The sequence below is a fragment of the Xiphophorus maculatus genome, chromosome 19 (assembly GCF_002775205.1).
Source record: "Xiphophorus maculatus strain JP 163 A chromosome 19, X_maculatus-5.0-male, whole genome shotgun sequence".
NCBI classification, from domain to species: Eukaryota; Metazoa; Chordata; class Actinopteri; order Cyprinodontiformes; family Poeciliidae; genus Xiphophorus; species Xiphophorus maculatus.
In genome coordinates, this window is record NC_036461.1 from 11,465,352 (window position 1) to 11,493,340 (window position 27,989).

The window sequence follows — 27,989 nt, forward strand, 5'->3', positions numbered from 1 at the left end:
GATATATTAGAAAAGTCTATGATTTTGTGTTTAAAGGTGTTAGTAACTGCAACGTGTTTTCTGATCAACTGTGTCTATTTCAGTTTGCTGTGTTGAGACACTTCTTCATTAATCTTCATCAATAGGTGACAGCGTGTTGGAGTGTAAGGCCAGTTTCTGCAAAGCAGAGAGTTCAATTCTTGACAGAAAATGTATGGGATCCATCTTGAAAGCAGATAAAGTTGTTATTGTTTTATGATTCTGTTGACTTTGACCCACAGTCATTACCCATTTCAAAACTCAATATTTCTTCTGACTCAAATTTCTAGGTTTCCAGGATTTGATAACACAAAGACTAAGTTTTCAACAAAATGGGAGTGTAGAAATGAGCTTCCTCAAAGTACTTGTATGTCTTTATTAATGATAATTCCAACCAACATTTTAAGAGGGTTATTGTACTATGCCTGTTATACTCTTGCTCAAATTTCTGGTTTTAGCTTGAAATATTTAGATATCATCTGGATTTGCTTTTGCATTAAAACCGATATATTTATTTATGGTCATGCATTATAATCTTCAGGATATCAGGATACAGATTATACATCTTAAAAAGCACATCACAGATAAACAAAGGGACGTGCTGACTGATAAAATATAACTGAATAAATAAACTATATGATTTATACTCCGACTTTCTCAATGTATTCAGTTCAATACATCCAAAATACTTTATGAATCCCTAAACAAAATCAAAATAATACCACTGGTATCCCAAAGGTCTTTAATTTTTTTTAATCAAATATATTTAATAAAATTAATAGTGAACCACTTCTACAGCTTGTTTTATTTTATAGCTTTGTAATTCTTTTTATTCACCCAAATGCTCTGATCGTTAGGCCTGCATTATCCTGATGAGCTGCGAAATGAGTCTGACACTGGTCATCTTTCATCATCTGACCAGTCAGATGCATGGTTCTGACCATAAGAGGCGCACTCAAACAGGCAGAACATCATTACAGAAGCAGTGAGGGGTTGTACTTTGCCAGTTATTCCCAAAATTGCTCTATTGTAGAGCTCAAATGATTATAGACAGAATGAACCAGAGGTCATTTTGTGCAATAAAAATACCACAGTGTCACAAGCTGTTCAATGATTTTTACTTGTGATTTTACTATGTCTTGTAGGAAATTTGTCAACAGAACACAAAACAAAAATTTAGAAATATAAAAGCAAATAGACTCTTTATTTCTCCCAGATCAGACCTGTGATACGTGGAATGTACAAAAAAAAAACCATCTGCTAAAAGCTGGTGGTGTCCGAGTTGCATAAACGAGAAAAAGTGATAAAGGTATTCACACCACTGACTTTAAAGAAAAAAGAAATGATCGTAGGTAAACAAAAACCCTTTTTAATTTATAGATTGAAATTGAGGGTGTGTATGTGTAACTGACTATTATTCATTCCTATTTAGTTACAGGTTATTGCAAAACTTTTGCATATACACCTAATCATTTTACAAGGTGATACATTTTCAACTTTATTAATGCTTTTATCACCTATGTGTCACAGCCATTTTCCCTCAATATTTGCAACACTGCATCTTTACTTAGAGTCAGATGATATTTAATGGAACTTCTTTGAACGGATTATATAATGTTCACACAAGAGTAAAAAACAAGGAACATAAAAATTATAGCCAAAATATTGTCTTTTTACTGAGAATATTTGTATCTACACACAAATACCAACAATATACTGTATGTTCAAGAGAAAAATATCAGAGCAGAACAACAATTTGAGTTTTTTTTCTCATGTTTGATTTGATCCTGAAAAAAAAATAATAATAAAAAAATCACATTACAGTTAGCTTCTCCATGCAGCCAATTGCCGGGCCACTGGCTGCAGCTCCTCCACAGATAATGTCCTTTCCTCTAAAAACAAACGGATGTCGGAAGCAGATATGGCTGCTGTTATTTGTTACAATCATAGCACCAAAACTAAATCCGAACCTCTGTAAATACCACACAGACAAAAATGCAGGCTGACAGGTGGAGAAAATGTTTCTTTTTGTTAAAGGTGATAGTATGAGTTATCACCCATTTCTCGGGACTTACACATCTGACAGCAGCAAACAGTAGGACAAATGTAGCCAATGAAACTGCCGTTTTCATTTTTATATTTCAGTTCTGTTTAAACAGCAGTGGAACTGTGGGCGCACAATGGTTCCCATGCAATAAAAAATAAAGGGATACTATGTATTTGATATTGTTGCATTGTTTGCAAGCTTGAGACAAGAGGAGAAGTGTTCAACTCTCCTTGTCAGGTATCAGAGAGCTTCAGGCTATTAAACGAGTACCATCTACTCACAACCGCCGCCGTGTTAATAATGAGAACTGGGATAAGTAGTGTTGTTTCAGTGTAATTGCAGCAGTGGGAGAAACATGTTCAGAACATTGAGTACAACAACAACAACATGGGCTGCAGGGAAAGAAGCAGGATCAAAGAAGGTAAAAAGAGAACAACTGCTTGATGTTAAAGAGGAAAATGTTTGTGTATTCAACACGGCCTTTCAAAATTATTAACTGTATTGTAATCTGAGCTGAACTGTCATAAACATGAAATCTCCACAATTTTACACAGTTTGAGGTTTGACAGGCAATCTTTGGATCACATCATTTTAGGAAAGCCTCATCTTCCTCTCTTCTGGCCTAGAACTGAGGTTATTCAACTAACCATAGAGGAGTGGCTGCTATAAATAAAAAATAATTCATAGAAGAAAAGTCTTTTCCTTTCATATCGTCTATATCTATATCTAAGCTAAATCTGTTATTTAGCTTGTCACTGATTCTAAAGCCACTGAGAAAATGAGCTGGAATTGGGAGATTTTTACGGATAACTGGTTCTGATCTGCCAAATGGAAACTGGAAACAGCTAAATTCTACACTGCCAGGAGTTCGGAAATCAGTTTCATCTCTATATTTTTCCCATAGATCATTTGATTTTTTTTTTTATTGATAGCATCTAAGAAACAAATGTCTTTGCAAAATGCCAAGTTAAATGGCTTGTTGGACTGCTTCAGAAGGGCATGACAACAATGTCAGGAGACAACTGTATGGTGTGTAATTTAAAGACATTGTATTCTTCCAAAAACTCCTGACCTCAGAAGAAGCCTGAAATGAGTGAGTGGATATTATTTTTATTTTCATTTTGGGCAGACAAGGGTGCAGAAAACTATTTTGAATTTGCGGGGTTGGTATTTATAGAGCAGGTTTGTTTTTTCCATTACTCATCTAAAATGTTGACATGACGCTCAGTAGCATCCTTAATCCTTCATTCAAAAGATTAATACAAGCAATTTTGCACAAATTATCAATGCTTCCAGTTGTGAAAATTTCCAAAAGCTGAACTTAGAGAAAATCAATGTAATGTGAGGACAGAGGAGAAAGCGCCAACAGAAACATATGAGAGAAAGAACACACCTGTATTTGGGACAAAGTGCATGTGCAATTTAAAAAAAAGTCTATTAATTCTTATTATACTTTTTAAACACATACTAAAATAATTTTAAAGTTTTAGTGCTCTCCTGTTCATGTGAAATAGCTTTGATTATCCATAGAAACTAATCGTGAAGCATTTCTCTTCAGTATCACCACAGGCTATTATTTTTTGCATGTTCTGACCATCTTTATCCACGGATACATTTTCAGGAAACTTTGTACTTCAGAAAGCAATCTAACTGATCAGCCATGCTGCAGACTACAGACAAGCTTTTACAATCACCCGCTTACTTCACCTTGCAACCCCAATTCTATCAAGCTGTTCCATGAAAGCAGGAGGTATTAACATGCAGGTAGCATGATGCAGTTTCCTCTTGGGTTCCCTCAAACAACGCCAAGAGGAAACTTGAGGAAAGCCACCTTCCTTTGTGCCAACAAATTATATTATTACAATGAATTCAGCATACAATAAAAATATGTCTATTGTTGCATAATCCCACACAACCACACACATCCATCCATTTTACTGGGCTTTGATGATAAGCCAAGACAAAGCAGCGTACAATTGGTTATGAGAAGGAAATGGATAAATAATTTAGTAATAAAATGTGGAAAGTGTGGTATGAGTACGTATTTGGTGACTATACGTGAGCCTTAGCTGGAATCTCAAGATTTTTTTGTAGCTTTCTACCATTGCTATAAATTTAGCTTCTCATCAACTTTGACCAGTTTCCATGTTTCTGCTGAAGACAAGCACCCACACTGCAATGTGCTGCATGGCACACTTAATGCTTTGCATGTAGACCAGCAAGTACAGTTTTGGTCTCATCTGACTGGAACAATTTTCCACATGCTTGCAGTATTCAAAAGAGAACTTTTTATGACTTTCTTTCAAACCTGGCTTTCTCCTTTCATTCAGACAAGGCAGATTCTGGGGTGTATGCAAAACGTTAACCAGTTAACAGAAAAACATGTTTTCATACTATTAAACTAAACACAGCTGCACTCTATTTAGTAATTCAGTATGATTCATAGGTATTTGATTGCAGAGGATTTAATTTAGAGGTATGAGAATAAAATATATATTTTCACCTCATGCTGTGCAGATTTTTATTTATCATCATGCTTCCTTTTTTATAAACAGAACATTAGACACTTAAAATCCCAACAAAATAAGTTTTCATCTGTGGTTATAATGTGAAAATTAGAGGGAAAAAACAGATAAAGTGAAATTTTATATTGTTGCAAAGGATTGGCATTCTGTTTTGACAAACCTAACATAGAAGCAGTTAGCTCTTTTTTTTACTGCTGCAACAGTGAAAACAGACTACAGCTCTAATCATGTGGATGGTATACGTTGTGAACTGATTGTTGATGAGCGCAGAAACACAATGTGTTGAAGTAATCAGAGAGCCGATGAGGAGGGAGGCAAGGAGACGAGAAAATGAAAAGCTTTTCAGGAGAGCAACAGAAACAGATTGCCTTTCTTGCTGAACTCTATGGCATTGTCATTCATCTGTTGATAAGCTACCTAAACGACTTACAGACTCCATGTTAAATCAAATCTTCCTCTCCAGTTTACTCATTATGTCAGGGAGGCTGAGATATGCAGCCTACTGAGGCCAGGTGTCCTCCTGACTAACTTCAATGAGAAAAGTCTCCACAGGGACAAGCACAAAAAATACATACCGGTACTTAAATTATGGAATATCAGCAGGCTCTCTGATTTTCATAATTCCATAAAAACTGTGGCTGTTCATTTTTATCAAATTGTAACACCAGTAATTGAAAAAAATAAGGCAAAACCAAGTGGTTCTTTTCAAAATGGTACTGTACTGGACTCTCCGGTTGAACTTAACTGTGAGGTATATTTGAACCATTCATACTTAAACGAAAACCTATTAACTCAAGGGATAAGCCAGTTCACAGATAGTCAAGAAACACAGAGCATCAGTTTTAATTGTTACATTTTTAAGACCTTTAGGAACTTCTACACCAGAACTGTTGCAAAAATAAAATTATAACAATAATAAAAAAGTTTGGCAAACATAAATGATCTTATTACTAAGGTGAGATGCAAAGAGCTGAAAATAATCATGCAGGAGATAATCAATTGAAAGATAATGCATCCCTTAAGCCAATAAAATGATTTCTATATGAAATATTTTTTTATTTTGTTGCTGATCAAAAGAATCGGGGATGGTAAATTTTAAGTTTCTTTATGATGCAGTATAACTGGATCTTTTTGTATACTAATAACTTGAAACTTTGGTTGTCTGTATATTTAGAGGAAGTGTTCCAGAGGGGAAGAAAAAAGTCTTGCTGCAAAGCTATCCACTCTTAACAGTTCAGTGAGTCTGCCTTCACGGTGCTGGAGGGAGTGCCGAGGAAAAGAGAGAGTTGATGAGCTGGTTGTCAAGGGTAAACACTCACTGCAGGAATTAGGAAAGAATTAGACTGCCAGCTCTCATCAATTTGCTCTTCTCCCTGCAAGTCAAGTTTACATAAGTTCTGAATATTCTTTGTATATCTGAAGCAAAGTGTCTGAAATGTGGGGAAGGATGTACTGCGAGAGTGTTCTATACAACACCACAGAGGAAAGCGACAGCCCGCCCGTTAATTACGCGAGCTAATAGAGCAGCTGCTGTTTCATTCTCACATCAGAAAGATTCACAGTGGGATGAAGAAGCTCAGACAGGACATGTGAAGCATTAAGATGGACATGTTGTGACTCCAGACAGAGGCTCCATAAGGCACAAGAGCCATTAAAACTGTTGTAGCTCAGGGACTTTGCTGTTTCTGAATAAAATAGAAAACTTTTTAGACTGCCGAGTTATGTAGGATCGAGTAAGATTAGGACTAAAACACCCCTTTACATGTAGGTTTGTGAGATTTTCCAAAGAAGTTTTAAAACAACAAAAAAAATTATAATAATATACTGTATATGTATATATAAATTATATATATATTAATTGGTCTCTCCAAGTTGTCTTGGGTACGAGTGCATGCATGGTTGTTTGTCCTGGCTGATTGACGATCTGCCCTGGAATTACCTCTCCTCTCACCCAATGACAGCTAAAGATAGGTACCAGCCCCACCACAACTCTGCAAGGATAAGCAGGTATTGTGGATACTGCAGGGGAAATATACTATCTGGCTATTGATTTTTTTTGTTTGTTTGTTTCAGAGGAACCCTTCAAAACAAAATGTTATGAGCTGCGCTGACAAACACAAACACGTACTTCAGAGATAAAGGTGCAAGGAAAAATCTGGGACAGATGATTAGCCTAAAGTTTAGGCATAAACAAACATAAAATAGCACAAATATTCATCTTGTTATATAAAAAGTTTGTGTCACAAAACTGTTTCCTATATTATTTGTTGTATTTTAATGTAGTATCCTTGAAATCATGTTTTGAGTTTATTAGCAAGTAAAGCATAATGTTCAACGTTAAGGTCTGTTGCAGATTTAGTCATTTTTGATTCTGATGAATGCCTGAAAAAGTGGCCCTTTTTGAAAAGTTTTATGCCACTGCATCTAGAACAAAAGAGTTACACCTTTTTTGGTAGGCAACATGCAAAGCTACTACTTTGAAAGCTCTACTCATGCATCTGAAAGTGTTGCATGCAAGTAAGTATTACACAAGCCTAGCCACAGCTACGTCCTGGTTTTAAAATATGTATAACAATAAGGCTAAGTTGCACTATGAACAGCAGGAATTTAAACAAGGAGGCAGCATTATAGATAAATTTGAGCAATTGCATGTGATAATAAAACTTAGCAAGTATTAGAGAAACAAAATAAAATATCCAAGAATAAGAACATGTTAAATGGAAAGTTCCCAATACATTAAAAAATAATGTAAGTATTTAACTGTGTAGTTCCAGCTATTGTAATCACATGACACCTAAATAAAGACATCAGCTTCTGTGAGACATTCGCTAAATTCTACTGGTTATGTGCAGCAAAATCCCTCATATCCTCATTCATTGGCTCTAAAAATGTGATCACTAAGACTCAAAAATTTGGCTTTGATAAAGTCACAGGAAGACCATGATGGCAGGATGCAAGAACTTTAAGCAAGTACGTGAGAAGAGGCACCAAAAATTGTCAAATCATCACACATTAATTCATGTGTATAAATAGAAAAGGCCTGCGAATGAGAAGCATAGGAATACAGAGTGCTCATCAGGACAGAAGTTCTACATATGGAGTCCATTAGGAGCAGAGGGGGGGATGCCAGTGACAGGTAGAGTGAAGGATAAGACTCTTCCCTTCAGTTTTTTATGCAAATGCTGTCAAAGCACAGAGAAGAATTTGAGAACAGATGGGAGAACTTTCTGAGTGCAAACTGTGAGATCTGAGATGCTGGTCAGAAGAGGGCGCCATAATTCAATATAACGTAGCACAGCAGGGCACATAAACATAAAAACACAGAATGCAGCATACAGTCACCATACAAACCAGGGCTACTTTGCAGCAGCCCTGGTTTCATTCAGCTCAGCAGTGATTAAATTCATTTTTATAAAGTCATGCTTAATAAATATCCTCACTTCACTTCAAAATTTTACACCAATAAGTGTCCTCAGATCAGATTAGAACTATAATGTACTTTCTAATTAGCATAACCAAAAGATGTATTTACTTAAAGCAACTGGTCATCACCTTAAAATTCAAGATCTGACAACAATGCAAATGAGTAATGCTTCTAACAAATGGACTGAACACAAAGCTAGAATCTTCAAGTCTCGTTTCTATGGCAACAGGATGCCAAAGTAAATGCTACTTTGCAGCAGCCCTGGTTTCATTCAGCTCAGCAGTGATCAATAAACTTTAATGGAGCAGTTTTTTTTCTAAGTGATGTGCTGTGTGCTTTTCTGACAAATGCATTCAGTCAGAAAAGCGTGATTTTCAGAGAGGTGAACTGCTCTTCAAAACCTTAACTGAGGGCGCAAGCTAATATAGCCAAATTTATTTTGCTACCACGATTGCATTCACATGCCTGAACACTTAATACAGATGCAGAAATCCTAAAGTGAAAGCAAGGTTAGCTCTATCCAACACAACTTTGCCCCAAATTCTCAGTGAAAAAGATTAAACTATTTGGATGCAAGTACAGTGCCTTTGGCAGTATGTAAAATATTAATTTCACACATGGAAATGGCTTACAGTTGTTACATGTGCCTGGTAGCAAGCTTCAGTGTATTTAATTACACTCAAGGTTGCAGCTCCACCCTTTTGTGATTCTGTCTGGCACATCAGGACAATGCGCTGTAGTAGCAACTAAAAAAAAACAACAAAAAAACAAAATGCCAAACAGAAGACCAAGGTCATAATTAAAAGTGCATTATTACCATAACAAAATTGACATGAGCCTTAAAAAAAACAACAAAAAAACAATCCCCCTGCACCCCGAGCAGCATCTGAAACTTTGGTAATGAGATGAATGGAGTGTGAACTCATTTGCATGCGGTCTCGTTGCAATCGAGGGGCTAGGGAGGTTGAGTTGAAAAAGGAGCGCCCATAAAAAGATACAAAGGAAGTCATTATGGTTAGAACAGTGGTCAGGTACCTGAATATATTTCCCTGCTCTTCAATTTCATCAGCAACCTCTTCATACCTGAAATGATGTGAAGAAGCCCATCATCATCACAAGTCACAGTAACTGCTCCCAAATGTGTCCCTCCCTTTGTCAATTAAATTTGACAAATAAACTAAAGTAACTAGAGATGCATCAACTTGTGGCCTATTTACAATCTGCACATTCTAGAAAGTTTTGAATTGCTCATAATTTACTGAAATGTAATTTCATTCTAATAGCTAAAATAGAGTTCAAATATTTTATTATTTTCTTTATGCTACAAGCACTTATTAATTATTTATAATAGAAACAAGAAAATTCCCACTATGTGCTGTACAGCTTGTAAGTATGATTATTGTAAATGAAACACAAAATTATTAGAATTTAGCATGTGATAAAAGTAATTAGTGTAGTGAGTAGCTACCATTTCTAAACTCTTTTTTGAAAATATTTTAAGACATTACTTTCCAAAAAGTTGCCAATGTTTCTAAATCCAGCGTATCTTATAATAGACAGATTAAAAATGTCTCATTGTTTCTGTCCTATATAATCTATTCCATTCTTACCTCCTCTGTCCTTTTAACCGTTTTAAAATTATTCATTCAATTTACTTTTTAAGTCTACTTTACTAAAGTCCAGTTTGAACCGGTGATCTATTTAAACCTTGCAAGTGACAGGGAAAGATTATCATTTTTGACTTTCTCTATTTACGAGTCACATTAACTTTGAGCCAAAAGAGTCAACAGAAATTGTTTATCTTAGAATACAATAATTTTCTATTTACATCCTGCTCTGACTGTAAGAGGATCAGCCAGTGGAGGGTTTGCATATGCACGATTGATTAGCAGGGTGGACAAGTAGCTAGGAAGGGGCTCTGACTGCAGCTGGAAGGGACTGCTGAGCAAGGACTTCACACCCTGTGAGTGCTTCAGGAGGGCAGCAACCACTGCACTCGAGAAGAACAAAAACGATTCATGGCTTTACATTAGATTCACCAGAAAAAAGGTGAAAAACCTGTCGCTAGTCCCTTTTTTGAAAAATAGTTGCTGGTAATCTGAAAACTTACAGTATATACCAACGAAGACATTAAGTTGGCCACAGACAGAAAAAAGGTTATCTTTCAGAAAGTTTTTTTTTTTAATTTTTAAACACCATACTGAAAAAAGTCAACTTTAATCTCTTTCCACTCAGTAATGCCATTCACATGGAAGTGTCCTTGTCAGAACAGCCTTTATTTCAAAAACGGATTCTTTTAGTTTCAGACCCCCCAGTTACCGGCAAGGGCCAATCTAGCTCGAAATTGTTCGGAGGCTGAATTCTCTGTGCATCTCTTAAAACCATGATGTTTTTTGGACTGTGTCGAAATTTGGTAATTTTGCTAGTTAGTGCTAGTTTAGTAGTTCAAAGATAATTACAGAAATTACAATCATAAACTGACATCAGTCTCATTTGGACAGAGAGGAACAAGACAGATACAATTAGTGTGAGATATATTACCATCAAGCTGTAGAGGAACACAACACAGACAAATGTTCACCCCCCTGGATCACAACCTCCCCTCCTCATCTGACTGTCCATACCTCAGCATGACCACACACTCATTAAAATAATGATTTACTCTGCTTTTATCCCGGAGCTGAGGGTTTAGAAGAGAGGGGACCCTCTGCTCAGTCCTTACCTGTGTTCTTGTCAGGTAAGATACAGCAATGTTTCTGCAGTATGCCTGGTAACACCTTCCAGGAAACAACATGGGAATGGGGGTTGCACAGACGGGGTAGCGGCAGAAGGGAAAAAAGAAGGGGGAAAGAAAGACATTAATATCACAGAAGCTCAAAGCACATAAACAAGTTGGAGTTCTGAGGAGACGCACTGACGCATGCTGAGATCCTCATTTACAGAGCAGAAACAGATACCCAATTCTGACACCATTAGCATCAAAGCAGAAGCCTCCACAGCTCTCTAAGACTGTTCTCGTGCACACTGATCATAGCAGAGCAGCACAAAATGATAGTTGCAGCGTGGGTATGTACATGGAAGATGCATTTATAAACTCCCTATTTCAAATTCTGTCCACATGCAGTCAAAGGTGGGTGAAATGGCATGTGAATATGAATAAAAATCTAAAATCCTCCATCATTAAAATTACATTAGAAAAACAAGGTGGTAAAATCACAAACCTTCTTTTGATTCACCAGCAGTTTTGTTATTCCAGGGAATTGTGGCTGCAAACATAATTGCACTACTCGCATGCCTGAGGTGGTCACACTAATCAATAATGCATGCTTACAGCATATCCCGTGAGTTCACTAAATCTTTAACCAATCTGAAGTTAAATTTGAGCTGCAAACATTTTGAATCATTATTCCCCCTTCATTTTTTTCCCCAATATTGAAAGCTGAACTTGCAATCTATTTTATTTCCATGATAATGGTTTCATTAAGCTTTGCTGTGACACAGAATACTGTCGCTATTGTTTAGGATTTCCACAAGGAGAAAATGATAAGAACAAAGACAAAGGAGGATGTGGTTTTAAAGGGGCTAACAATACCTCTTTGTCCTTGCAGCTGACTGACAACTCCATCACAGTCTGTAACCACTGTAGAGATTTAATATAGACAGGCACTCTTACTTTTTGTCCTACTATTCTGTTCCTTATTAATTTACATATGCACTTAAATGGTTATCTCAGGCTCTACCATCTGTCAAACTAATTTTGTTTCTCTCAGGGATTCAATAAGAAACATCAGATAAGCCTTCATTTTAATTAAAGAGGGTAGAACATGACAGTCCTTCTCCCAAAGAGAGAAAAGATATTTGAAAACAGGAATTAATTCAACTGGACAATGATGAAATTATCAAACAAAATGTGTTAAGCACATACACTTTTCTATACCAACAATAACCTTATACTAATAATATCTAGAAAAAGGTTTAAAATTACACGTTTTTCAAGAAACTATGATGAACATAAGTAATATGTTGTATTTCAAATATTTTGAAATAAATTCAAAAAATATTTTTTAAAATATATATTTTGAATTTAAAAGATATAGAACAGCAGAGGTTAATTCATGAATTACAATTATCAAATAAGACCAAAATTGAAGTGCAAAATGCCCACAATAATTAAAGAAAATAAACAGAGCTTTTATAGGTGTTTGAGTTTAATTGGATTAATAGGAAGAATAGAAAGGACTAATATTAATCAAACTGTTCCTAACAACAATTGCACTATAGATTCATGGGTTCTTTATTTCCCTGTCTGTCTCACAGGTCTTTAGAGTGGTGTGGTGATGTGTTAACAGCCAGACACTCACCACTCCTCCTTTGCTTCTATTGCTCATTTCCAGCTAATTTGGGGCAACAAGCTCTTAACAGATGGAGTTTAGACACAAGCCAATGACAGCGTAAAAGACTGAGGAAACTAAAGTAAAAAAGATCAAATTCCTTTATAGATGATGAGCACAAAAATAACATTTGGGCTCCAATAGCAAGGACCTTTCCAGAAAGATCTAGAAATATACCACCTTTCATTGGATGAAATTCAGAGGAATTTGTACATGGTTAGTTTGTTTATAGTAATTAATGCTTTGACTTGCAGCGGACTTTTCAAAAGCTACTTTTCAGTCCAATGAAAGAGAAATTGCAAACCAAATTGTCAGCATGGTAACTGCTCATGAGAATTGAGGATGTACATACAACTTCAGTGAGTAAATATATTTATATGCAGTGGTATGAAAAGTATTTCAAGATTATTCTACTTTTGTTTCTTTCACACAATATTCATTAAAAATGTACCATGGAGTTTATAATTGTTTTGAATGGCAACATGTTAACATGTTGTATAGCAAATCTGAAACTGATCTTTGTGTTGTTTTAGGTCAGCACTGGTTTTCACCTCTGATATTCCCCATGAATGCCACTTTATATTTTTTTATTTTTTTGTATTGGTGAAACAAACACTGACGTTAATGGATGCAGGTGAGGCCTGCAGAGCTATGAATATTGTTCTGGGTTCTTTTGTGACCTCATGGATCAGTCATTAATCTGCTCTTGGAGTAATTTTGGTTGATCAGTCTCTACTGGAAGATTCACCACCACTCCTATTCTCTATTTGTAGATAATAACTCTCATTTTGGTTCACTTTAGTCAAAACGACGTAGAACTGTGTATACTCTTCCAGACTTTTCAATGACTTTATTTCTAATTCGTTCCTGAATTTCTTCAAATTGAGAAATAATGTCCTGCTTTTCTGACATCTTTTAGTGTATTTCATCTAGTCAGCTATATTCATTTAAGTAATATCTTAAACACAGAGGACTGTCAGTAATTAGTAATAAAATCAGTAATTAGTAATAAAATAAAAAATGTATCTCGACTTTCTAAAAAAAAAAAAAAGTATAGTCATAGTTAGATGACAACTACGACTATGGCGGTTGGTTTTTCACATAGCGCCAGACTAAGATGTCTAAAAATATTATTTTAAAATATTTGTTTATCTTAAGTTTTCTTTGTCTGGAGCACTTGTTTGATGTCCCAAGTGGGACAAACATGCAAAAGAAAGGATAAACCTTTCCATACAACATTTAAACACTTGTCATGACAAAAGTAATATTACATAGATTCTAAAGTTTAGTATGTATTCGTAGTCGATGTTAAAAGATCTAATTTGGTTAAACTGAAATATGAAGCCTGTAGTTTAAATCACAAACAGGATGGATTAATGGACAGATACTGTAATGCTCTGCCTGCAAAAAAGGTTGCAGATCAGAAAGCTTAAAAAAGGTATAAATCAAACACAAACCCATGACAGTCAGATAGAACTGATGGTGCTGACTGGTCTGCACATTTGTATCGGACAAGTGTGGAAAACAAGCTGTCAGAAACACTGCTACTACTTGCCTCTCATTTACACTTTAAAAAGATTGGAGTCAGGAAAGAATGCTTCGAATTTTGCATGCATAAAGTCGTAGGACATCTGTTTGTTATTTTACGACTGGAGATTTGCACAAAAGTGTATTTGTTGTGTGCTTAATTTTTTTTATGAACAAATCAATAATAGACATGTGGACACATTTAACTGGGACATGGGTATTTGTACAAACTTAAATTTGAACATCTGCTGATCTGAATCACCAATTTTAACCCAATAGTTTAATTTAATGTGAAGACAGAACAAAGCCCACTTATTTACAGCTCATAACATATTTTCTGGATTAGTTGGAAGAGAGGCACTGTGATTTTATTGGCTAAATATTTTTTTTGTATTTCTTGAGCGGTCAGCGTGTCAAGATTTGTAATTTTACAGGACCCAAATGCTGCTGGTAAAAAAAAACAAAAAAACAAAAAAAAAGAACCAAGAAATCACAGACAGAAACATTTGGAAAACAGGACCGGAACAGCATAAAGCAGATAAATTCAGCAAACCAAGACGTTCAACAGGGAGCCTAAATGCTGTGGAGAATTGATTGCTAAAGTGAGGAACCTGAGAGTCTAATTAACATAATGTGGAACAGCTGTGGGGGGGAGCTGGGGTTGGGGAGATGACAAATAAACACAGATGTAAAAACAGGGAGAAAACAGGAAATAAACAGAACTAGGCTAAAGATTAAGAATAAAAACAACAGAAAAGTATGATTACAAAATCAAATGCATTTGCTGTCTTGCTTCAAAACTAGCTCCCCTCTGGAAATATTAATAGTTAGATTGAGTTAAACCATTCTTTGCCTGTAGATTTGAGCAAGTTCAGCCTATCAAACTTATCAAAATTGATTCAACTTATCAAAATCAACACATATCTGTCCTACATTGATGAGATAATCATTTTAAAGAATGACTCTAAAGAATCTAAACTAAAAGCTTAAGGAAATGGGACATGAAGGGCTTTACAATTCTTTAGATAAATGTAATTTAATGAAATGTCTGATTAAATAGAATATCTGCAGATAATGTTAGTGCAATAAAAGATGAAATCATGTTAAAGCCTTTTACACATCTTTAGCTAGTCTGTCAATAAATGTGGTAGATACTAAAATGTTTAAAAGTAGCCCTGCTTGCTGAAGTCACTGAAAAAAAGAAGTATCTGAAGGTATAACTATTAATTGAAATCAACCAAATAAGACAGATCATTTGAAGTTGCTTTCTGAGAACAGCCCCAGTGATTATTCTTTGACTACCCATTAGTCTTGGGGATGATTTTGGATCGTTTTTGATTGAAGCTTCCTCAAAGATGAGGATGAAAACATGGTTCATAACAGCAGTTCTGGAGCCTATGTTTAGAAAAGAACAATTGCAAAATGATAATAAAAAAAATCAACTAAAAGTTTTTACCTTTTCATTTTACTTAATGTGACATACAAAAGCCTTATGCACTGTAGACTCTCACTACTAGTTAGCGTGGGGGCCAGGTAACACTGACACTAGTGCACACATGAGTAGAGTGACTCGCTTCTAATTTCCACACTGCATCTGCAGCACACAGGCAATTACAACGAGTGGCACATGCATAATAGGATATCTTGCTGCCTGCTGTTGAGGAGTAGAGCCATCATCAGTGGGGTGATGGTTGGCTGCCAGGACATGCTGCTTCTTAAAAATCGCAATGCACTGTAGACACTGAGCACATGAAAATAATTTTGCTCACTATCGTACTATTTTTGTACTTGCTGTGTCTGTTAATGACACAGTAAACTCAGGCCTCACTGAGTTCCCTTCAATAATGTGTGCAATAAAAATACCTTCATGCATCACAGTGTACGCAGGGAATTTATAAATACATGTTAAATAAAGCTAAATCATAGCAAAAAGTCAGTCGTTCCATATATTCAGTTTTTTTCCAATCTATTTCAATTATTTTATTGCTGAAGCACTCACTATAAAATCAGGAATTTTTTTTACATTTGTTTTTTACAGAAATATTTTATTGTCAATTTTTTTAACAGTTTTTCTCAAACAAAAACTGAGGTAGAGGTTTCTCTCTAATCACTAAGTATTTTGAGACCACATTGTGAAAGTAAAAATAAGCATTGTAGGGATTTTATACAATGCTTCTAGCGTTGACTTGCTTATATGCTCTCAAGGAGATATACAGTATTCAGCAGCCTGTCCACAATAAGGTAATTAAAAGAGCAGACAATTCAATCGAGCTAAATTATTTTTCCTACTTGCCCTTCTCAAAAATCTTGCTTTTTTGTTGCTTGTTGTACATGTGGTCTCCTTCAGTTTCAGATCAAATCCAGGCACTTTAGAAGGATCTTGACTGTAAAACATTTTTTCAAGCAGTATTGTTTTGCAAGACATATGTGTTTCTCAAGAGAATCACAGCAGTAATTAAAAAAAGTATTAAAAGCAGAGCACAGGATTATTTCTTTTTGTCTTCAGTAAGAGGTTTTCAAAGGCCTGCAGCTGATGAGACACGTGGTCACTTATCTTTGTGCAAACTATCAAAGGACAGCTGCTCCGAAAATTAGGTTGTTTGTTTTTTCCCAGTAAAATCTGGTGTAATAAAATGGACAATAATAGAAGAAGACGACGTGCAGGCTGCTCCCACTGAAACGAGTGCCCATGGGATCAGAAAATGCCTCATTCACGCTTCTGATCACTTTAGTGTTCCCTGATTTCAAAGATTTTGCTAAAAAGTGCTTGTAATTAATTAGTAATGAACATGGAGCCAGGGGAAACACAGATAGAAGGAAAATCAAAGATAAACTACACTGAAGACAACAAAATGAACTAAGGAGAAAGAACTAAACAAAAGGAAATAGCCAAAACGTACAAACCCACAATTATGACACCACTGCATTTATTTCTGATACATTCTAATAAGTGTAATTTATTTTTATGTTCAGCATATGTATTATGCTTTATGAGAAAAAGTTGGCTTGGTTTATTTAACCCTGCAAAGAGTTGCATTCAGCTGAGACATATGTGAGCAACATGGCACTAACAGCAACTGTGGCAAAACACACTGAGACCCACCTACATGAAAGATTTGTGACTACTATTAGCATTAAGTCAATCCATCTACGCGTACCAGGCACACATGAACACTTAGATTCCTTTACAGGTACACACACTTGGCTGTCATTTGATCCATGAAGCAGAAGACCCATCAATCCTCAACTCCCTCTGCTGAAGCCAAACTACAGCAGATGTGCAGGGACACCTTTCGGTGAATAAAGAGAGGCATAAAAGGAATAATGGAAAACCACAGAAAGGGGAGAAAAAATGAGTGCCTGGTGTAAATAAAAAGGGAATATAGGCAAAAGCGTAAACATGAAGGTTTAAGGGAAAAACAGTGAGACTCAGTGAATGGAAAGTAGCACATCTGTTTTCAGTGAATGAATGAATAAGAAATGATCCCACCTTAACTGGTTGAGAATTTACTTCTAAAGCAGTCCTGTCTGCATTCACTACAGTGTTTTTTTTTTTTTTTGTGGTGCCAAGAATATTCTTCACATGTTTTAAAAAGTGCTTCTCAAGAGTAATGATAACCACTGAATTTTTTTGGTATTTAGTCTGCTTATAACCATGAAGTGTAATGTGATAGACTCACCTTGCATAAATGTGCAAAGCTGGTTACATCTACAATTGCATAGAAAGGTGGTTCTATGAAAATGCAATCTGTGGTTTTAAAGTTTTAATTTATGAATAATTTTGAATACTTAATTTTCCTTCCATTTCACAATTGTGTGCAACTTTGAAGCACAATATGTAAGAATCCTGTGTGTGTGGTTGTACTTGTGAGTCTCTTCCTCTGGCAGAGGATCCCTCCTGGGGATGTGGTTGGCCTGATTGTAGTATCTACACCTGACTGCAATCAGTTCATCATCTATGGAGGATTTAAGGAGCTGTTGCATGATCTTTCCTCATCTGATGCTCAGTTTTTTTAGAGGAAATAAAAACAAACATTTTGTTCTCAAAAAGGCAATATCTACAATTTTAGTAATTAAGCAACTTAGTTGTAGTTTCTCAATGACTTGACCAAAACAAAACCTCTTTACCATGAAAACATTTTTACGCAGCTTGAAACAAGTGCCACCACCAGAGAACCATAGAATTCCAATAATTAGACTAAAATTTTGAAGTTTACTTTTTATAGGGGGGATTTTGTAAAATCAACTCTTCTGAGCTTTATACTGTGTTATGCTACTCTCTCATCGAAAACATACCTTGAGTATTGCTTTGATTATTTAATGCATGTTTGAGAAATCCCTGAAATTCCCCTGGGGTGCTTAAATGCTTGTTTCCACAAAGTGCCACCTATTTCTACAAAGTTCCTGCTCGGAACTGCAGGCTCCAGCCAAGCTTCCACTGAGCTCCCCTGAGTTTCTTCCCCACTCATCTCCACCAGACTGGCGACAGCAGCAATTAGCAAACACATCACATCTGCTGTGCTTATTGAACAAGCTACTTCTCAGTCCAGTGCTCTGAAGAATGGATGTTTATGGCATAATGAGAAGAATTGTTGTGATGACGTACTGAAGGTGGAGTGTCGTGAAGAGTATGCGCTTCTTAAAGAGACAGAGGATCAATTTCAAGGGATAAAGTTATGAAGTCAAATTTTCTTTTAACTCACGTTTGATATATGCGGTAGTTTTATAACAGAAAGTAACAGTTTTTTGACTGTGGTATCAAATAGCACTATGTTCCTACAACCTCTTTAAAAGAAATGTGAAAATCACGCTTCATTTTTCTTGCATTTCACATTTATGTACTACTCTGGGCTGGTCTCGCATAATATTATAAAGTTCACTGAGGTTCGTGGTTGTGATTTGACAAAATGTAAAATGATAAGTAGTATTCATACTTTTGCGAGGCACTGTAATTAAAGTTTCCAGGAAGCCATGCATCGTCAAGTAGACTAAAAGTGCTTCATCTCGCCAGCTCCAAGCAGGCAAAGTCCAGGCAAACTCTTTTGTTTGTGTGAGAGCGAACGTCTGCGGAAGCTTTCACAGCTTTGAAAATCTATTGAAAAAAGGCAGTCTTAGGTGTTTTAGTCTTTTATCTATCCACTCCAAGTGGTATCTTTTAATTAGGCTGTCTTCTTTTCAGAGGAGCATGATTGTGAGAATTATGAGTAAAAAAAAAATCTTCATATGAATCATTTACTTTTTAGTGGAAGTGTGAGCAGTTGCCTGGTTCAGCAGAGGAAGCTCACATGTGATGAGATTTTTCTTTAATCAAAGATGTGGATTAGTGAGCAGCACCTATCCACCAAAAAGTTAAGTTATGTATTCATTTTCTTTTAGCATTTTCACAATTCATTTTATTTATTTATTGTGAATTACACAATAATCCATACATTACATACTGAGTGTCCCAGCAGTGTGTTCACAGAAAACCATCATGATTCTGTTAATGTGATGTTGGATAATTAAACTAATAATTATCATTGTTCACTACGGCAACCACAAGTCTTTAGTACACATACAGACATGTTTTCCATTGACTGATTTTCAATGCATAGTTTATCCAAGTCTTCATACAGCAAAGTTTCATGCGTGCAAATGTGTTTCATTGATAAAGTGCTGCCTGACCATTGATGTCTAAAATAAAAGCTTCAATATTACTAAGCAGGTCAAGAGTACAACATCGAGGACTACTCAGGTAAATTTCTGAGCCGCTTGGGTGAAGAAGCAGCAACTCCACACAGCTTCTGAAGAGTTGCAACGAATATGGTCTTCTATTTTTAGTGCATCTTTGATTATGATGTCTGACTATGTGAGTGCTGCCAGCAAGCACTTTGTCACTCACGGTGCGTACTGAGTGCGGTGCATTTGCTCTTTATTCACCTGCTGAAGCAGGCAATCTATCCAACTTCTTTCCTGTGTCACTCAATCATGAGAATCAGCTGGAGTTCAGCCATCACCACTTACAACTGCTCTGAATATTTAACAACACAATTTGTCAGTGTTTTACAGCTGATACAATTTCTTGTAGCGTAAGTGTTCCCTAACAGCAACTGTTCCTCACATCAATCATGTGAGTTCAAGACAGTACTCAATCCGAATGCTGCATAGGCTCTTGAAATCTTCCCTGCAATGTGTTATGTAACATATTACCTCAAATTTCTGTAGTTTTGTATATGTTAAGCTGCAAGAACCACCACTTTCATTCACGACTGCCAGCACTGCTCACAGTGCTTAGACAGTCAGTGAAGCTCATCCACCCACAGAAACTACAGTCAGCACAGCACTTTCAGTATTACGTGACTGCGCACTAAAAGGATGTGTTAGGTGGATTAAACAAGATATATAATTAATCTTAGAAGTTACTCTAAGACAACAGGGACTGTTTTGGCATTAGCCTCCCCTCAGACAAGCTTTTCTATTGAATGAAAGCAACTTTAAAGGGTAGTTGTAGACAGATTATGTGTATACAAAACAATGAAAAGAAAAAAAAACAAACAAACTACATTGTGGATAAGTGTAAACCATTTATATAATGCATCATCCAATTCCCTTGCACAAAAAATAAAAATTTCACAACCAGCCCAGATTAAATACATACCCATTTCTCTGTCATACATGCGGTACATCTTATAATTTACTGTAACATTATTAAATGTGTGCTGCGATATTAGAGTGGTGAGAAAGGAGGGGCGGGGTGGGGTTTTACCTTCTTCAGAGCTGACATCCTGGGCGGATCCTCCTTCTGCAAAAGTGCGCTCACATGCTGAGGTCCCAAGCCAAGTTTGATGGGTGCGCAAATCTCAACTCATCCCGTGCTGACACTGAGCCACGAGGTACCTGCTTAGTATTCTCATCTCGCTTCCATCCCGTCCTACAGCGAGGCTTGGTGTGCGCACGCCCCGAGTCGTTGTTGTTACAGGAGTCAAACACATGGGGAGCTCTAGTCTGATTTATCACTTTTTAGGAGAAAAAAGTTATCCATTTAAATAAATCATGATATTTAATAAACTTTGATTATCTTGATCGATTGGTTGACGTGAGAATAATGCATGTGGGCCATTCTAAAAACCTTCGTCTCGAAATTAATTCGTCCTGTGTATAATTAGATTTTATTAGCTTATTACCTATTTTATGTAAACAATTATTCCCGTAATCGTCTACTTAAACTATCCTATAGTTATATTAACCTCCTATACCTTTTGGTATTGTGTAAAACAAGCACAATTCTTTTGCCGATTTGAAGAGTGAGTTAACGTCGTCAGTTCGCTGTATTGAACCCTCGAAATAAGAAAGCTATTTATGTAGAAAAGTAAATTTACCGAAAATTTGTAGGAAAGTGAACAGAGTTTGGCTCCGTGGTTGAACCCTCGCGATCTTGTTTGTTTCCACCTTCAAATGGGTGGGCGGTGAATGTTGGTGAGGAAGAGACGAGTTTCAAACTTTAGTCTAGTTAATGTGTAGTTAAATAATAGGTTGGATAATTGTGGACCAGCTTCAGCGCGTAAATAACTATGCGAGGTACCAGATAACCAATGTCGGATTAGCAGAAGCTAGAATGTTGGTAGCATAGTTAGCTCGCTAAATTGCTTAGCTTTCTGCGTCTTCCTCGTTTCGAGAACGCTGGAAATGTTTATATGGCACACAGAAAGGAAGGTAAGCTGATAACTGTTGTCACCTACATTAGCCTGTCGTATAAAATATCTACAACATATGTCTAAAAATTTGTCTCGATAATGCAGCTAGCTGGTTTAGTCTCGTGCTAAGTTGCTAACTACCTGTGTTGTAAACAAATGCACGTGTCTCACTCTTTCCTCGTTCATTGTAGTTTTCTCGCGTAGCTAAATGTAATGACTTTAATCAATTTATCCTTCATTGTGTACGTGAAGTTTTTTGTGAAGGCACCCCGCAGTTTTATTATTCTTTTAGTATGACAAAGAATAAAAAAAAAAAACGAGAATAATGTTTTCTAATATTGGTGGTTAGGACACATTTGAGATGATGATGCAATCTTACAGAAGTATTCATACTCTTCGAGTTTTGCACAGTTTGTTACAATAGTCTTTTTAACTGTGTGTGAAAAAGCAACACAAACCGTGCTGGTGAAGTGAAAGATTATTCATAGCAAGATTAAAAATGTTTCACAAGTGCAACTGGCAGGGTGACGTGCCCTCCCGCAAATTAACCTTCTAATTTTCTAAAACAATGTACTGCTTTCTTTCATCAGTTATGCTATATATTTGTGTTGCATATATATTTTTAAAAATATACTTTAAAAAGAGATATTTTAAAGTATCTCTTTAAAAATATTTTTGTGGCTGTAACATGTAAAAAATGAACAAGTTCAAGCATTTGAATATGTTTGCAATACACTGAATCCTACATGCTTCGTTTTTGCTTGATTTTATTTAGTTTGACGGGTCCATTAGAGTCAAATGATGCAGCATTTGATTCAGCAGGACTGTATGTAAAAGGCCCTTCCTAGTCTCAAAGGAATGAGATTTGTTTTAAAAAAAATCAAAAAACAATTTAAGAGATATTGCTGTGTTGTTTCTACAGTGTTTCAATCAAAAGTTCTCCAGAAGCTCTATCCTGCAATTACCACTCAGGGAAAGGAGCAAAACTTATCAGCCATTTCAGAAGATCAGGCCACAACAACCCATGTGAAAACATGTGGAGAAGAAAATGCATTTGGTAAGCTCACACCTTGCCACATCCTTGCTCTTGTTTTATATTACATTTATATGTTTTTTTATTTATCACCTTTGAATCAGGAGATGCAGAGAAGCCACAAAGTGCAGCCAGTCAATGCCGCCAGATGTACACAGTCCTACCTCCTCCTGAAGGCTATAATGTACATGCAGAGAAATCTGTCACACTCTTCCAGCTTGAAAGCGTAAACCGTGAAGAAGATCCTACTGGTAAGACAGCCATAGTCTTAACATTTATGGACATTGCCATGCACCATTTAGTTCACAGAGATTTATGATATGGGCTTTCACTAGGTTTACTCTCCCAAGAATTGAAGTCATTCATTTTGATTGTCTTTATAGCTCCAATGCAGGAAAATACTGGAAGTACCAGTAAAAATTAATCATGATCTTTTTTTTAAGCTGAGACTAAGTTTATTGAAGTGCAGCTGATGGTTGATCTTGGGTGAATATATTTGTATATCACTTTATAGGGCTGTAATGTTTTTTCTGAAGCAGTTTGATCATATAGCACGGTTGAATAATCCTGTCCAACTTTGCATCCATTTTTACATGAAAAGGAAGAATATTAAACACCCAGAAACATAATAAATATAAAAATAATGTATTTGAGTTAAATAAATATTTGTTTCTCTTCAAAATAATTTGCACAGATGGCAAACTGATAAATTAATCGGTTACAGATACTTATCTCATCTTAAATACACACACAACAAATAACCTCTAAAAACTGTTTACAACTGAGTCCTTACTTTTCTCCATTCTTCAGCTCAGCCATCAATAGCCGACAATTCATCTTTTAGATGCAGGATAAATAAAAATTGACAAGTATGTGTAATTTTATACTATAATTCTTTGAATATTATCACCTATGTTAACTGAAATGTGTACTTGGTGATTTGGTTTGTGCAAAGCAGAAAAAAGCTGTAACCTTGTTACTTTTGATGTACAGAAAATGCAAAATAATTTGAAATTAAATCCGAGGGACATCAAGAAATAATGGGATTTTTCTCTTTCTGAACTGTGAAAACAACACATCAAAATTGCATGCATAAGTAAGATTTTGCAAGTCTTCAAAATATTACGAGAGGGTTTATGGAAGGAAATCTAAACGGGTGACTTTGAATATATCCTCTTACAAACTAAAATGAGGAGAGATATCTGGAAATTGTCTTGAGCTTTTGAAACAATAGTTTCAAACATTCACTAATGAGCAATTTACCCTCGCCTCTAACAGAGGAATGTGTGCATAGGAGCAATGAAGAGGAAGATGAAGAAAAGGAGGCAGAAGACCAGGAGGCGGAAGACCAGAAAAGGAGAAGAAGAAGAAAAAAGAAGAAGCCAGGCCCTTCTCAAGATTCTGGGAAAGATGGCCCTCCGGTGAGCGACGGGTCAGGTCAGAGTCAGGTGGCAGTGGACAAAGGAAGCGAGCACATTAGCAGGAACAAGAAGAGAAAGCTGAAGAAGAAGAGGCACAAAGAGAAGTTGCTGTCCTTAGGACTGATGCCCCGTGCTGCTGCTCTAGAGTTCACTTACAGTAGAGATGAAGAGGAGGAGGAAGATAGCCAGAGAAAAGCTGCTGAGGTGTCAGAGTTCCTGAAGACAACACTGGAAATCTATTCGTCAGACTGTGAGTATTGGCACCTCCACTGCAAGCCATTGTAGACATTGATCATTGTCTCTGCACTGAGGCCTGTACCCTTTGTTAAAGCAGCTCTCAGTCTATAGAATGGATTATTTCCCTGCAGGATGGATGACTGTGACTTAGTAGGTAGAGTAGTTGTCTTGAAATCGAAAGGTTATAGGTTCAATTCCGGCTTCCTGGGCAACACACTTAACCCCAAGTTTCCTAATGGTCTATAAATATGGGTGAATGTGGCCCAGTCAGTATGACTGCAAAAGCACTACATAACTTAATTCCATTTACCATCTATTTAACGCTCCAATAAAAGAATCAAAAAGATCACTGTATATTTCTTTGGATTAAGACTTAGGATCATCATTTAAAGGAATGCTTGAATATGTGATTGAAAGAGAATTAACTGGAAATGAGTCAACCTACTCAAAACATATTTACTGAACTGATCCAAAGAAAGACGTAACCAAACAAATGATGTCGCTCTAATCCACTTTGCCCTATTCTAAGAGTTTTCCACTAGTAATGGTTATGTGGCATCAGCCCCACTTCAAGAGAGCTAAGTCGGGCTGAAATGCTACATCAGAAAACTGCTAGTCACTGATTGGCTTGGGGGTGTATTCAAATGTATTTTGCTGCCCCAGCCTTTTCTGTGTGTTGTGATATTTATGCCTTTTTGTTGAGCATGCTGTGTGGAGTGGCACTGATCTGACCGCACATATCAATGTAAACACAATAATTTAATTTGTGTGCATTTAAATCTCACAAACACTCGCTCAATAGTTCTCTGTCGCACACTCAACTCTGACAACTGTTGTGACTTGAATTTTAATGTTGAAAAATGAAATATCTAACATTGACCAAGATTTATTACTTTTTCAGTATAACAAAAGTACTAATTTTGATTCTAATCTTCACCCTCCTTGTAGTTTAAGAAAAGGGTGAAAGAATTTGATGACTCTAAACCACCTGAAGCTTCCAGCACCAGAACAAAGGAAGAATTAAGAGCCTCAATGTGGTCTTATATTGGGCTGCTATCTGACCAGCAAGACCTTTGTCCACACGGTTACTGCACTCAGATCTGTCAGCTGGACTGGAAAGTCATAATCTAGGAAAAACTTAAATCTTGCACAGCTTAACAAAAGTTAGACAATATAACGTTGCTTATTATGTAAACAAACATTTTTCGCAACTGAATCTGACAGGTTGGTCACACATATTTCTGAAGCCCCCTCCTGTTTTTATTGTGTTTGAAGCACTTTGTGTTGTCCATGTTGTCTCAAACGTTTTCCATACAGATAGATAGATTGAAGATGTTTTAATATTAGTCCTTTATAAGATTTTAAACTTTACATTAATGCCTTGTATATCAAACCACTTTTAATTTACTGTATTTTCAGCCTCTCCTCGTGGAATCAAGATTCCTCATCTTTCTGCTACAGTGGATGGCCTTCTAAGGTGTCTAGAAAGCGGATCTAACCCAAACTCTGTTCTCAACAAGCTGTACAGTCTTAAAAAATTAATTCAACAGAATCAAGCTCACAGTCTAGAAACGGCACTCGCAGAGCTCAACAACCACGCCTATATGTCTGAAGGTGGGTCAAATTATTATAACAAATGTAATGGAAATAGGTCAGTAAGAAGCGTTTGTTAAATGACGCTCCATGGTTGTTGCTGGAGCTTGCCCCTGGCACTTCTCAAACACATCCTTGCAGGTTAATACTTGTCTCGCTCTGCTCTTGCTTGCCTCCTATTAATATTTACTGCTCAGCTGATTATACCTGCCCTCACTTGCCTATTTCAGCCTAAACCTGCACCTACTTGTCTCTGTTTGGTTAATACTAGAGGTGATCTTGCCCATATTGCACCTCCCCTGGTTTAGCAAACATGTTTTGTCTTGCCTTAAGGCCATCACCAGTCAAAACCTTTCTTGCATCCCCAGACACCTCCTGTCTCTATTTCATTCTAACCTTTTCTGAGAAGTTGGGGGTAGGAGGGCAAGCAGATTGTGTTGTAGGAATAGGATGAGCACGGACTTTCTTCAGTGAGCTTGAAGAAAGTCCAACCAGAGGATTCGGGTGTCATCAAAATGACTGGTTTTCTGCTTTGCAAAAGAATCCTCTCCACCCACCCGTTTTACATCTGCCTCAAAGCTTTTTAAACTCCCTAGCACTGCAGCTATCTTCCTACTGTATGAGTCATGCTTCTATTCACAGGTATAGACTGTTTTTTAATTCCATCACATGAGGCATCTTATTTCTATAGCAAAAGGTAGTTTATCTAAGTAAAATTCAGCACCAGATTAACTGGATTAGATGATGCATAGCTTTATTAAGTGCCTTGTAAAAGTATTCATACCCCATGGGTCTTAACATGTGACAATCTTCATTCTGTTTTTTATTAGCTTATATTATGTCATAATTATGTTTTCTTCCTGGACTACTGATGTTTACTGCCAAGGCCAGAATTATTCACAGCCCTGACAGATTTATGTTCAAAGTCATCTTTTAGTTTGATAAAGGTGCTTGTTCTGACTGAAAGTAATATTAAAGGTTTGGATTGATCCAACCAGATCAACAACTTCATTCTGATGTGGAGTTTTAGGATTTGCAAGGCTTCCAACAACTAATCACAAAAGGTAAATCAACACAATACCAGTGGAAACATGCAAAAAGCTAGCTGTAAATTAAAACGAGAACTGCATTTATTAAGCATTACTGATTAAAATTGAATATAATTGATCCTAAATTAATGGCACACTCTTGCATGTATTGTATTTTATTTCCTATCCCAAAGAAACTTCTTAGTTCAATGAAAATAATTCTATATTTAAATCCGTCAGGGGTATGAGCAAGAAAACATTTCATATCTCTGCTAAATTTGACATCATCATTATGAATCACTGAACTGAACATGTTTAGGATTTATTCAGCATTTCAAACACCATCCACCTTATTCAAGCAGTATCTTGTGCTTTAGTGTAACCCAGATTCACTGTCATGCAGGAGCTAATCCAGGTGAATGCGTGCTTTTAAAGCTCCTCAAATAAAGTTCCCAAAGCTCTTCTTATTCCATCTACCCCCCAGGGATAGCAATTAATTGACTTCAAGATCAGATTTAAAGCAGATTTCCTTTAAGCATGTTTGGGTTCACCCTGGGAGTCTTTCCATGAATAATGCCATCTCAACAAGCCTTCCTTGTGCCATTTGTTTTTACTTTTTGCACAAGTTAAACCTGAGCTCAAACTTTGAGAAGAAATAAAATAAAAAAGGATTCCATGTCTTTTGGATGGAGGATGTCTCTAAATAAATGTGTGGGAAGCAGATTTTCAAATGATGTGCTGACACATTTTTGGTGAGAAAAACCAGTCATGAACCATAATTGTTCATGTGGTATTGTGCTGTCAGCAGTAACCGAAGGGATTCAGTCTGTCCTTTTGTGTTTCAGAGGAAGCCAATGCTGTTGTTTCCCTGTTCAAATACTGGATCACAGAGATTCTTCCTATGCAGAGAGACAAGGAGACAAGACTTCCAACCACACAGCAATAATACCATCTGCAACTAAAAACCAGACACTGTACAGAGGGGTTATTTGTGCTTTTTGGGAAATTTTTTGGTCTCTACTGAAAATGATTTTTTTTTTTTTAATAAATGAAAAAAGATTTCATTTAAGGA

At 36.4% G+C, this 27,989-nt stretch overlaps 2 protein-coding genes across 2 annotated transcripts in view; one reads left to right on the forward strand and one right to left on the reverse strand.

Annotated features, from left to right (window-relative positions):
• dlgap2 (DLG associated protein 2) overlaps nucleotides 1-20,925 on the reverse strand; it is a 160,499-nt gene extending 139,574 nt beyond the window's left edge. Inside the window, exons 1-3 of the mRNA XM_023352139.1 lie at nucleotides 20,678-20,925; nucleotides 10,737-10,791; nucleotides 9,050-9,097 (exon numbers count right to left, since the gene is read on the reverse strand). Coding sequence (XP_023207907.1) covers nucleotides 9,050-9,097; nucleotides 10,737-10,791; nucleotides 20,678-20,695 — 121 coding nt within the window. The 5' untranslated portion in view covers nucleotides 20,696-20,925. The remainder of the gene's footprint in view (nucleotides 1-9,049; nucleotides 9,098-10,736; nucleotides 10,792-20,677) is intronic.
• Nucleotides 20,926-21,328: 403 nt separating this feature from the next.
• erich1 (glutamate rich 1) lies at nucleotides 21,329-27,981 on the forward strand. The gene is made up of 6 exons (XM_005805990.3): nucleotides 21,329-21,624; nucleotides 22,528-22,662; nucleotides 22,743-22,889; nucleotides 23,917-24,309; nucleotides 25,716-25,910; nucleotides 27,763-27,981. Exons 1-6 carry the CDS (start codon nucleotides 21,606-21,608, stop codon nucleotides 27,861-27,863), a joined length of 990 nt encoding a protein of 329 aa, XP_005806047.2. The 5' UTR covers nucleotides 21,329-21,605; the 3' UTR covers nucleotides 27,864-27,981.
• Nucleotides 27,982-27,989: the final 8 nt, after the last annotated feature.

What these genes read in the sequence shown, in the direction of transcription:
- erich1 (XM_005805990.3), top strand. An exon ending in TGGAGAAGAAAATGCATTTG is followed by an intron (nt 22,663 to 22,742) that starts GTAAGCTCACAC and finishes CCTTTGAATCAG; the next exon opens with GAGATGCAGAGAAGCCACAA. An exon ending in GGAAATCTATTCGTCAGACT is followed by an intron (nt 24,310 to 25,715) that starts GTGAGTATTGGC and finishes CTGTATTTTCAG; the next exon opens with CCTCTCCTCGTGGAATCAAG.